At 38.6% G+C, this 12,803-nt stretch overlaps 1 protein-coding gene across 3 annotated transcripts in view; it reads right to left on the bottom strand.

Moving 5' to 3' along the window:
• The window catches only part of KIF21A (kinesin family member 21A), an 86,784-nt gene that overhangs the window by 1,274 nt on the left and 72,707 nt on the right, over nt 1-12,803 (bottom strand). For all 3 annotated transcript variants that reach the window (XM_041405392.1, XM_041405390.1, XM_041405391.1), the window contains 6 exons: nt 11,778-11,914; nt 9,225-9,405; nt 8,686-8,850; nt 7,890-8,007; nt 4,840-5,010; nt 1,805-2,004 (listed from right to left, as the gene is read on the bottom strand). In XM_041405392.1, the coding sequence (XP_041261326.1) occupies nt 1,805-2,004; nt 4,840-5,010; nt 7,890-8,007; nt 8,686-8,850; nt 9,225-9,405; nt 11,778-11,914 (972 nt within the window). The remainder of the gene's footprint in view (nt 1-1,804; nt 2,005-4,839; nt 5,011-7,889; nt 8,008-8,685; nt 8,851-9,224; nt 9,406-11,777; nt 11,915-12,803) is intronic.

The raw sequence follows: 12,803 nt of genomic DNA, 5'->3' as shown, positions 1-12,803 counted from the left end.
TAGAGCACTGTGGTTACACTGAGGAGGGAGAGGGCCAAGAGGGGGCAGGCAGGGGAGGTTTCCTTAAAAGCTTGAGTGTCTTATTGAGGTATTGTTGGCAAAATAACAGCTCTTTAATGGACATGCAAAGGTTACTCCACCTCCACGAGACTTCATAATTTAACATGTACAACACTGAAGATTCCCTAACCTTATCACAGCACTGGCTATGACCTTTAGCCATCTAAGAATGTATAAAGACTTTATGCCTGAGGAAAGTGGTGTCAGTCTATCATAAGAAAAAGTAAAAAAAGCACAAAAGCACAAGACAATACGAAGCTTATGCCTGAGGAAAGTGGTGTCAGTCTATCATAAGTAAAAAAAGCACAAAACCACAAGACAATACGAAGTCCTAACTCTCCAACAAAAAATACCCAACAAACCCAAACCCATTTGCAAGGTGCTAGATAGCACATGCCAGTGAGCTGGTGCTTAGAAGCCCAGACTCTAGTTATGTATTTTTGGAAAGAAAACCACTATTTATACAATTTTAAAGTATGTGTAAATAAAGTATCACATAAAATGTGTTACAAAACTCTGTTATAATTCAGAAGTAAAATGAAGTGTTAGTCTTGTTAAATAGCAATTTATTCCATGAAAGGGAAGTTATGAATTTCTCATAAACATTAAATTGAGTGACTAGCCAACATTGATTCATATATTCCCTCACAACCTCTCAAAAGAAACCAGCAGGCAGAGCAGACTTTGTGACAGCTAAGTTTTTTCTGACTTGTGCCTTCATTTCACTGTTAATTGATAGGAACCATCTAAATTTTTAGACCTTAAGCCCACTGCTAGAAATACCAAAAGACTGATTTTTTTTTCTATAACAAAAAATAATGTATTTCAGATGCATGTATGTTCTAAATGGATTAATAATCTTTAGGCAAACAGAGACAGAAGCTTTGACATCTCTACCCCTACCTATTAGTGCTTAAACATAAAACCTGACCAAATATGAAAACGTGGCAACTTTGAAATCCTGCTATGATTCAGAAAGACCTGCTTGTAATTCAGAAGGCCAGAAGCTTCCACAATTGGCACAGGAATGTAACACGTCAGCTTTCACAGCTCCTGTGCTCAGACTACACCACAAAGAGGCTCTGTCACCACCTCCTGCATATTCTCCACAACAAGGTACTTTTCTTGGCCAATTCCCCTGAGGTTTCAGGTCCTCAATTTGCTCATTTTTACTGGCAAACAAATATTCAAACCAAGGTGTTTACAGGACAGCAGGATGGCTTGCAAAGCTTCTTGCAAGTGCTGTATGCCAGCACTTAAAAACAAACCAACCACAAACCAACAGCCATGAGCCATGGCTTTTAGGAGAATTTACACAGGTAAAGACTGAGTCATACCAGGAAATAATCCAGCTGTAGAGACAATCTTATAAAGTTCTCAAGTACTGCCAAATTGTCCCTGTCATCCTGTAGATCAGTGGTTCCCAAACTTGTTTTGATCATGCACCCCTACCACTAAAATTTTTTTAAGCCTACACTGCTGTGTATATTTATTAATTATAAACACATACCACTGAGTTCTGATCATTTATTCCAGCACCCCACTGGGTCATGTTGTGCATCCTCTGGGGTGCAAGCACCCCACTCTGGGATAGCTGTAATAGATATTAGCACTGAGGGGCATGGACTGGACAAGGTCTCCTGATGCTTTCTATGAAGTGAGTTACACATGTCTTAAACTCATGTGCATGGACAGAATTCTAGCAGGAGACACAGAAAATAAAGATTCATGGAGAAGAACTCACTCTGCTGCTGTGAAAATCTGGCTGGAGTTGGTGCAGATGGCATTTATAGGGCTGTCATGTCCCTTCATCTCCCCGATGGGTGCAAAGGTGTCCACGTTCCAGAGCTTGAGGGTGCCTCCCCTGCAGCCGCTGAGCAGAACCGGCACACCGGGCACCAGGCCAAGAGCACAAACCCAGTCCTTGTGAGCATTAGGAACTTGCTGAAAGAGAGAAGGCAGACAAGTCTCACAGGGCTGCAAAAAATTCCAGAGGAACAAGCACAGAAGTGGAAAAATCCCAAGTTGTAAGCCTGATTCCTTGTCTTGCAGCAGTTTTGCTACTTGGCTCTGGGTGGCTTCTGCACCTTTAGAGCAAGGAGAGTGCTAACTTCCAAGAGTGTTTCTTTTTGTGAAATAATACTGCAAAACAAGAAGAAAATCTAATATGCACAACTGACCACATATGGGACAGAAATCAGTTCAGGATAATGCAAAGTCTCCATGTTTTCAAATGCATATTTGAATGCATTTTTGAACATATGGTCTCTGTATATGTTTCAGGTCTCTATAACTGCTATAAAACATATAAAAAGAAAATCCAAAATACTGCACAAAAATAAACCAGGAAGAGAGAAGCTCTGTCTTTGCCTTCTTTCTTTCTTATTTTCCCACTACACATTATAAATTGATTTTTTGATGTTGCACTTCACAGAAACACCTTAATTCTTTATTGAGGAAGGGCACTAGCATTTTAGTTCTCATTGAGAGAGCAAAATGCTGCACAGACCAGCTGAGAACAGCATCCTTTTGTTGTCCTCAAATTTATTTGAACACATATTTATTCTCACAAATAAATACACAAGGAAAAATAAAAACATGGGGAAATAACAGCCAAAATTTGATGTCTTTTGGAGATACCAAATGTGGCTTTTCTCTAGTTCAGTTTGGTAATAATTGCTTTGCTTTGCTGTAGTGCTCATAATGGAGTATATTCAGCTTTCTAGGATCACCTTGGTGTTTCATTTATAACATACACAGCTACCACAGCACTGGTAGTCTGAATCTGCAGCACTTCATGAAAGTGGGAGTGGCAGGGGGGTGGGGTCGTCATGGTTCTCATAAAACCCAATTTTGTCACAGCAGGGTTTTGTGATTTGGGATGTGCAACAACAAGTGAAGTAGATGATTCAAATTCTTTTGAATAGCATGCTTGTTAAGGGATTTTCATCAATTACAGAGGATCAACACGTGTATGCCAAACCAGAACCTCTGATGGAACATTAGCATTTCTGCTGTAAAGCAGCTTGGCTCTGTTTCAGGTTTTGGTTGCTGGGTAGATTAAGGAGAGCAGCTGTTCAATCTGCAGCCTTGGAGGTTTTGAAAACTCAGCTGCACAAGGCCTTGAGAAACCAGACCTAACTACAAAGTTTGCCTTGCTTGGACCAGCAGGGCAACTTTACACTGTGTGACCTCCAGTGGGCCCTTCCACGCTGAATTATCACATAATTAGCAAAGCAGCAGCATTTCTCATTCCCTATAAAAGACAATGAATAAAAATTATTTCTACTCTGTCAAATGCTTCAGTCTCACCTCCTTGAAAAACATACAACATTTAATAGAAATTAAAAGAAAGAAGTAAGTGTGAAATTATTATCAAGTTCTAATTTTCAAACCAACAAACGGGAAGGCAAAGTGGAGAAATTATGAAATGCACATATACCAAAAGGAAAGTAAGGAAAGTGAATAACTAGACCAATTTACATACTTATTCACCCCTGAGCCTGTACTCTCTGATGGTAAATTAATTGCAATAGCAAAAATGCATATTGCATAATATTTTAATGAGCCTAAAATGCAAGAGTGAAGACACTCCTTAAAACTTTAATGAAGTCACTCTGAGAATACAAAATCTTTTCAGTGCCTATGATTTTGGTACAAGCTGCTTAGCACATTTTTCTGGACAGACAAACGTGAGGGCAGATGTCCCAATACAGGCAAGTGAAGATTTTTGTAAGATGCTAAATTTTTAATCCTTATTTTAACTGCAAAGTCTTCGTAGTACTCTGAAAAGGAACTGGCACTGAACTGGATGATTTTGAATGAAGGTCAAGAAAGTTTATATATTTATGGAAGACTAAGTATGGCCATATAGAAATTTTCTTTTTAAAGTAACTAGTCCATTATTTTCTCATGTCCCAATACTTTAAAATTTCATTTGTTTTCTTGCTATCAGTCTGCATGTTAAATGCATGCTACTCCTTTCCCTAAAAATTACTGCAAAACCAGCACTCTCTTCTGGTATTTGTTTTTCTGCCCTCCAGTTCTCGTTCAGTCTCATGCTAAATAATCACAACTATACCTCTCAAGAACCTCTCATAAGACCCAGAAGAACAGATCAGCTTATAGCAGGTAGGCAAAAAGCAAAGTTCTTCATGCGAAACAAATTGCAAATTCCCTGGATTTGAGGTCCTTTTACACCCACTCCCTTTTTTTTTGATTTTTACATAAGGAATAACATACAGCAAATGTGTTCTGACAGCAAGTGTTATTATGAGTGTGTTGTATAAATAATGTAACACATGCACTGTATAAGGAGATGATCTAAGGTCTAAGACTGGGTGGAGTGAGATAGGTTGTAAAACCTCCTCACAAGAAAATATTCTGTAGCCTGATCTAAAGTATGTTTCTCATTAGTGAGTTCCCAATCCAAAATTTACTAACTTGTCAAAGACAAGTAGCCAATGATTCCAGTCACAGATGAGGCAAATGCTGCTTTTATTCTGAAGCAGAAAAACAACCCCCATGTACTCAGAGCTAAAAGAGGATAACCACTTCATCAGAATTTCCTGATGCTACATGCACAGAAGAGAAAAGCAACTGCATGTAAAGATCAAGTACGTTATTGATTCCTTTCTTAATCAGTGCTCTATGCCTTCCCTATTAAAAGCACCAGTGTCTATGTGAATAGTCATTGTATGAGCCTGAACATTTATACAGCCTGAAAACAGTTCTACAGCGTGACTGTCACAGCAGCTGCATGATTTTTCTTTTTGTTACCTGAAGAAGGTCTTTTTGAGACAAATCCCATTTCTTAATTCCATTATCTCTCGATCCACTAAAAAGGTTGTCTCCCATAATAGCAAGTGCTTCAATGCCATCATAATGAGGAGGTTCAAAATTGTGTGTAGGACTCACGCTTCCAAGAGCCCCTTCAGTCACATCAAACATCTAAAATAAATAATAAAATATGTTATATGAAATTTTCTGCCATCTAACCTGCTTGAAAATCATGCAGCAAATAACTTCAGGGAAAAAAAAACTTATTAAGTCTTATTACAGGCCACAGTATCATGATGTATATTTGACAGAATTTATCTACCAGAACCACTCCTTTCTCCTCGTCCACCTCTTGCCTGAAGTGGGAATACTCCAACGACTTCAGAAAAGACTGCTCTGGAAAGAAGTACTACTACTTGAATATCATATATACAGCAGTTTCACAGGAAGGGCCTATATGTACCCTGTGAGTGAGTTTGGAAACATAACTCACTCTGGGAGAATCTGCACAGGTAAGTAGCTTCAGAAAGAGGCATTAATATATTTTTCTGGACAAGTTGTTTTGGTAAGTGTTGCATACTATTACACACTGATGCTTTTCATGTACTAGACACACCTCTCTCCTTGCCTGTGCTCCAAGAATGGGGTGTTAAAACAAACTCTTTAAGGAAGGCTGCTTTAACAATTTAAGCCATAATCAATCCCATCAGGTCTTTGTTGCTAGAGCTGCAGTGTAAGCAATTCTGATTCATTCTGCATTGTAGGGAAGCAGAACTCACCCAGTGAGACTGAGCTGAAAGAACAGATGAGCTGTAACTTTTTAAACCACCAGCTCTGTTTCACAAGCAAATGTCAAACTTTATCCTCTATTATTTGCTCTTTATTGGCCTTTTAGAATGAATAAGCTTAACAGTAGAAAAGGGAGAGCTTGGTGTTGTAAAATAATACCTTGTGAGCTAAAGGTATTTTAAAATAAGTTACCGCATTCAATTAACATGCATCAGTTTCAACTGTAACAAAAAATTCAGTGATAAACCAGAAAAATCAGGTACCTAGAGATGACTAATATTACTGACTCAGTAGACAAGACAGTAGTTTCCTGTGGCATGACAGTATCTGTCACCAGACCTGGTAGCCCAACAGATTTACCCATGCAGAGAACCACAGATTGTTAAGGGGTTAAAATGGACCTTAAAGATCACATAGTCCCAAACCCTCTTCAGCAGTAGGGACACCTTTCACTATACCAGGCTGCTCCAGGCCTTACCCAGCCTAGCTCTGAATACTGCCAGCACTGGGGCATTGACAACCTCACTGGGAAACCTGTTTCAGTGTCTCACCACCTTCACAGTGAAAAATTTCATGTTATTATATTAACATAAATTTCTTCTTTTTTAATCTGTGCCCATCACTCCTTGTTCTGTCACTACAGTGCCTGATGAAGAGTCCCTCTCTGGCTTCCCTGTAAGCCCCCTTCTGATACTGGAAAGTTACGAGGTCTCCACATAACCTTCTCTTTTCCAGGCTGAACGGAAGCATTGAGAATTCGTAGACAGCTGCACATACAGATCATTTATGATCTGTATCACTATCCAAAGTGGCTTGACAATTCTGGAGGCATTCACTTTGGAGAACACACACTACTCTGAAGCATACAGAAATGGCTGAAATATCCCTGGACATTGTAGTGGTCTAAGTCAAGAGGCAGGCAGACAGGAGGATTTATGTAGCCTGGCCACAGAAAGGAAGGAAAAGAGGGACAGATAAACATCTCTGACTGTTGACAGCTTTGTTTTCCAAAAGCCCTCCCACCTCCTTGCTTGTCACAGGAGCTCACAGCATGACAAACTTGCATTACATGATCCCACCCTGTTGTTCCCACTGAGGTCCTTCCCTCATTACCATGCCAAGGTGGCAGCTCATAATTAAACCAATAATCTGAACTGTGCAGAGAAGTAATTCTCAGAGTGTCTGCCTCTGTCTCCCCACTACCTAAGAATCCACTGACCTCTAACCATAGGGACACTGCTGATAGGATTCAAATCCACAGCCCAAACTGTCCAACTATGCACCAACCTCTCGGGCAGTTTTTTGCATCTGGCACAGTGCACAGCCAAGCATCCAAGAATTGTAGACTAATATGAAAAAAAGAAAGCTGAGCTCAGTGAGAAAGCTCACACAGGTTTTGGATCCTGCTCCACTCCCAGCTGTGTTCATACACTTTTTCCAGTGTGTGAGAAGAACACAACAAAGGGTATCCCCTCATAACAAGCTAGGGTTTCTTGCCCATTCTCTCTGGCCTCATGCATCATACATTCTTTGCAGTGTGAGCATCAGCTTTATGGATGATCTACAGCTCATTAGGTCTGGTGATTTGGGTGTAGCCCTGAGAAACAGGAGCTTGTGAGTTCAAATAGCCACTGGCTGAGATAAGCCAAAAAAAAAAAAAAAAAAAAAAAAAAAAAAAAAAAAAAAAATAATTCCCTCCTCCCAAAAAACAGATTTCCATATCCTCGAGTGAGTTAATCACAATTCCAAGAAACGGAAAAGTATATTGGGCACCTTGGCTGAGAAGTGCTGACTTTGCTGTCTTCCCTGCTTCAGAACACAGGTAAGTAACACTTCAGAAAGAGCCTGGGCTAAACCCTGGACTCTCTTATGTGAGGAACATACAGGATGCCTCTGCTGAAACAATTAGGTCTGCACACCAAAACAGAGGCACTGACTTAAGATACTTTAAAGAGCTAAATGCTACCTAAAAGTAGGTGTTATGAATATTTCTCCAAGACTTCGTACACCTGACATACAATTTAATGGGGATTTAAAAAACAGCTTAACTGAGACAACCATGCATCCATCTTCCTTGGTGAAACAAAAAAGGCACTGAAGTGGTAAGTATTATGACTGAATATTATTCATGATCCATGACTGGTGAAATAATTTTCATCCTGGCCATCACATTTTGAATGTGTAGATGTAAGCTACTTCTACTGAAGCCTGCATCCCATGCTGATGTACCAAGTTAAAATAAGCAAATACTAGTGGTTTACCTTTATATAATGATCCTTTGAACCAGTGATAATAAGATCTTGTCCATTGGAGATCTGATCAACAGTAAGGCACATAACAGGACCCTGGTGACCAGTTAGCTTTCCTGTAGACTGAAATCTTTAAGCATAAGAGAAGAAATGAGGATTTGTTAATTTTTCATATATCCAGTATAGTCCATAGCACTGTTTCTGACAGAATGGATAATTTTATTTTTACTATGTCTTCTGTACTCATCCTCTTGTTTACCTATACTCTATTGTTCATATCCATGGATAAATATTAAATCTACATTAAACACAACAAAACCCCTCTACTTATGCAAAACAGGAATTCAAACATTTTAAAGTAAAGATGAATCAGTCCCCTCATAAGTATTTTCTGTATTTGGAATGCACTCTTTGGGAGCAGGTGCTGTCTGGAAAAGTGTAATTATAGTACAGCTATCATAACCCCATATTATATTTCATTACTTCCATTGGCTTCCATCATCTCATCAACAATTACTAGTCAGGATTCCCTTACAAAAAGTGTGTTTTGTAGTGCCTGTCAAACAAAACCTTGTGTTTTTCCAGTCATTTTTACTGAAATGATTCACCACAATCTTAACACATGAGAAAATCATTATCTCAGTAACCACCACAGATGGGTTAGCTGATCTGTAACTGATACCATATTTTGCCCAGGTATGGACACTACCATATAGAAGGAACACTTCACTGACTGTTTCATGTGCACAACTTTGCTGCCTATGCACATGTAACCTAAAGAATGTTCTCTTTGGCTGGTGGTCAGTACCTTTTCAGGTCCCACATCCTCACTGAGTTTCCAGCAGCTGCATAGAGGAATGTGCCAGTTGGATTCAGTGCAATTTGATTGATCTGGTTCTCTCCAGCTGGCATAGCAACTGTTCTGTTAGTACTTCCTGAACACACATCAGCAGGCATAGCTTGGCCTGAAGACCTGAGTCAAAGGACAAAAAAAAAAAAAAAAAAAAAAAAAAAAAAAAAAAAAAAAAAAAAAAAAAACCCAAAAAAACCCAAAAAACAACCAAATTCTACAGTTAGTTTGCCATACTTTGTATACTCTCTAAAAACAAACCTATTTCACTGAGCAAAAAAGGATATAAGCCAATTATGAATACTGAACATCTGATAAAAGTCTATATGAAAATTTTCTTGCGCTCCCATTATTGACTGGTGCCCCATACTGACTTAGCCTGAACATGTAAAGAAACATTCCCAACAGTGTACTGCAATACTGAATTAAATATAATAAAATGTATCTAAAACTAAGACTCATTTGATTGTTTGGCATCTGAGGTTAAGCATACTCACGTCAATGTCCGAATGCACTTGGCAGAATCTCTGATGTCCCACACCTTGATATAGGAGGTTGAAACTGTGAAGACCAGGCTTGTGTAGTTGCAATATTTAATAGAAACCACATTATTTGGATGACCCCCTAAAGACATAATTTCTTGTCCAGTTACCAGATTCCAGACTTTGCAGGTACGATCTAAATAAAGACAAACAAAAAGGGGAAAAATATTAACAATAAAAACTCTTTGAAAAATCTCATGCTTTTCCTAAACTCAGTTAATTAAAAAAAAGCACACACACTCATTTGCACTCATCTATTTTCCTCCATTTCTGCAGACACTGCAGAAAAACAGCTAAATTAAGTAGTTCTTTAAAAATACACATAGGCATCCATCTATCATTATCAAAACTAAGCAAGGTTAATAATTAAATGTGCTTTCAAGATCTGCATATTAGCTCTTGAAGCATTTTATCAGGATAAAAATCTCAAGGGAAGTGAAAATGCAGACAATTTAGAGGCTGTAAAGTATGGATGATGATAGATGAAGAGAAGAATCAAATTTTTAATTCAAGAATTCATTATGAAAAACATAGTTCAGGACTATGTTCAGGAGTTTTGAGACCTAGCATGGCCGAGTTCTGACTGCCACAACAAAACTGTAAAGGTGAGAAGGGACCCAAACTCTTCAGTGTTTTGGGGGCCTCTGAAAATCCCTGCAGAGAGTGCTTTAGTCATTGTTTTGATTCTGTAAGCAGAGGGATTTAAATGCTGCAACCTTTTATGTGTTAATATCCCAAATGTACAGAAGTTTTCAAGAAATCTGCAACACTATTGGCAAGAACAGGAAACTCTCCTTGCTGCACCATGTCTGTATCACTCCATATATTTTAGATATACATTTATACTGAAATAAGTACAGGAAGGATGAAGAGAAAGCTTTAAGTATAGACTATAGTTATGATAGCATGAAGGTAAGTATAGCAAGACCTGTCTGCCACTTTAAAACACCAAGATCAAAGATCTGCAATGCACATGAGAGCTTACTGGCATTTCTGAATTTGTCTGCAAGTATTATCAGATGTCAGTGAGCCAAGACTTTCTGCTTCAGCAACAATTCCAAAAGATTCAACTTGATTTAATTAACAACTGTCTACACTCTTGAATAAAAGTGGACTTGGTAAGCTCTCCTCAAAAAACATATATAGGAAAAATTCTCCCATAAGTTTAAGAAGCTAGGATATGACTTCAAAAAGGTAAATATTTGCAACATTTGCAAACATCCATTAAAAAAAAAAAAAACCCAAAAAAAAAACAAACTACCAAACCTGTAGAATACAAATCTAGATGTAAAATAAAATTCTAAAACATGCCCTTTTTCCCCTCACATAGCCACTAAATTCAAAGTCTCAACAAAAATTAACTAAGTATTATTTACAAAATCTAAATCAATATCCTTTTTTGCAACTGTATATGCTTGTACAAATCTCGAAAAGTAGGCTTAAAACCTGCAAGATGAGAAGTTTGCCAACTCAGTGAAAGTGTGTGATTTGGTATTTTTAACAGCCAGCTAGTAGAATAGCCACAAAAACCATAATTGAATATTAGCAGTGGAAGACCTACATCTGATGGGGTTGTCAACTATGTTAATACTGGGATAAAAGGAATGTCCTGAAATTTCAAGGTTTATTCACTATATGAACTATTGAAAAGGAGAGTTTCCCTGTCAGCAGGTGTTAACTTCTTCCCAGACACTCTAATTCCTGTTAGCCTTGATACTTCCAGAAAAAAAGAGTCTGCCATAGTTTCAGCTGCACAACTAAGACTATAACAAATCCTTTACATTAAAATAGGTGTTTGCAAAAAGAAACCATTGAGCTCTGGTGGCCTCTGGTGGTATCTTCAAGCCAAACTGAGCAATGATACTGGAAATTCACTACAGACAGGAGGAAAATGTTTTCTTCAAAACACTCCTTCTATCAGTTTGAGAAGTTTATATAGTGACTGCACCATCCAGTAAGGAACTTAGAGACTACTAAAATTCCAAGCTCTCCTTCTAAGGAAGTCAGAGACTACTAAAATTCCAGGCCATACAGTTCTTATAACAACAAAGGACAGGCAAAGGACAACAAGATGCACATAGGAAGCAGAAGATGCCTTCAGATGAAGAAGATAGCTCAAAGAACCAACTATGGCATGAAGGGTATTCAAACCCTGTGCAGTAGAGCCAAGTATGTGCCAGTTCCCACTTCCACCCTTACCCTGAAGCTATTTACATTGCATATTCTGTGTGTACATGCTACCATGACTGCTTCCATCATATCACTCAACAATTGTTAATGTTACTGCTTTTTGTGGCTTTCCACTACAAATAAGCAGCCAAATACTACACACTGGAGTTAGAAACCTGTACATAATTACTGTAAATCCCTCTTCAGCTTATGTTGAGAAATGGACTTCAGAATTTTCCATTGTGTTTACAGCACTAAGCACAAATTGAGAATTTCACAACACCCCAAGTTGTCAAAGCAGCCTCTGCAGGCAACAGAGATGAACAGAGCTTGCCCAACCTTTAGATCCAGTGAAGAGAAGATCATCAGTTGCATCAACACAAAGCACAGCCTTGGTATGTCCCTCAGCTGTATAGATACACTGAAGTGGGGACGATCGGATGCCTTTGGAAGGAGGAAATGGGTTAATTATCCCCCTAAAGAAAAAAAAGGAATGTGAGTTGGGCATAAAAATAGATACAGATAAAGCTAATTTACTTGCATGTAGGGAAAAAAAATTAACCTAGTGTTCTTAGATCATAAACTATGTGAGGACTTTTACTATTTAGCCTCAACACACGTCAACTCTGAGCTATCAGTTAAAGGAAATCACATACAAAAACAAACAAATGAAAAGACAACAAGATGCTAAATGCTGGGTACATGGCAAAGTCTGCATAATGCTGAACAAACCAGGACACTTAAAGCTTCTGTATGCCCAAGATCAACCATCTAAACAGCACAATGTGAAAAATGGAGCAAATGTAATGTGCACTGCCAATTCCAAACTCGGCATGCATTTCACATCATCTGCATTCTATGGGCAGACACAGAGAACTGCTGTTAACTTCTGTGCCTGAAGAAGGTTCCCACTGCACCCTGTACCCAACAACATGCTCATGCTCAAATGGCCAAAAGGGAGGATGATTGGAATGCTGACACCCCAGAGGAATCTTCCTGGGCACTTTTGGCTAATTCTGTGGTGATGCCAAAAGACTAACTTGCCTGAAATAAACACCTCACAATTCTTTACCAGACAGAAACTACTAGCAGTCTAAAATCCCATTCATACAACTGCATGCACACAGACCCGTTTATTTCTGTGAAGTGTAGAAAAGCCTCAAGGTAATGCCCAAAACATGCAACACAGGTGTGACCTGGCCAGCTTGCAGTTAAGACTCACTGTCATGCTCTTTTGGGAACCACACACATAACTGAGGAAAAGGAACTAAACCATAGCCCTATCTCATCAAAACAAAACAAAGAAAGTATCAGATGCTTTAGGAAATGTAAAAAATTCATAATCTTGTCCAGAAGTTTGCTATA

This window comes from Onychostruthus taczanowskii, unplaced genomic scaffold, assembly GCF_017590055.1.
Source record: "Onychostruthus taczanowskii isolate IOZ18803 unplaced genomic scaffold, ASM1759005v1 scaffold23, whole genome shotgun sequence".
In the NCBI taxonomy this organism is placed as follows: domain Eukaryota; kingdom Metazoa; phylum Chordata; class Aves; order Passeriformes; family Passeridae; genus Onychostruthus; species Onychostruthus taczanowskii.
This window is presented reverse-complemented; position numbering and strand designations above follow the sequence as displayed.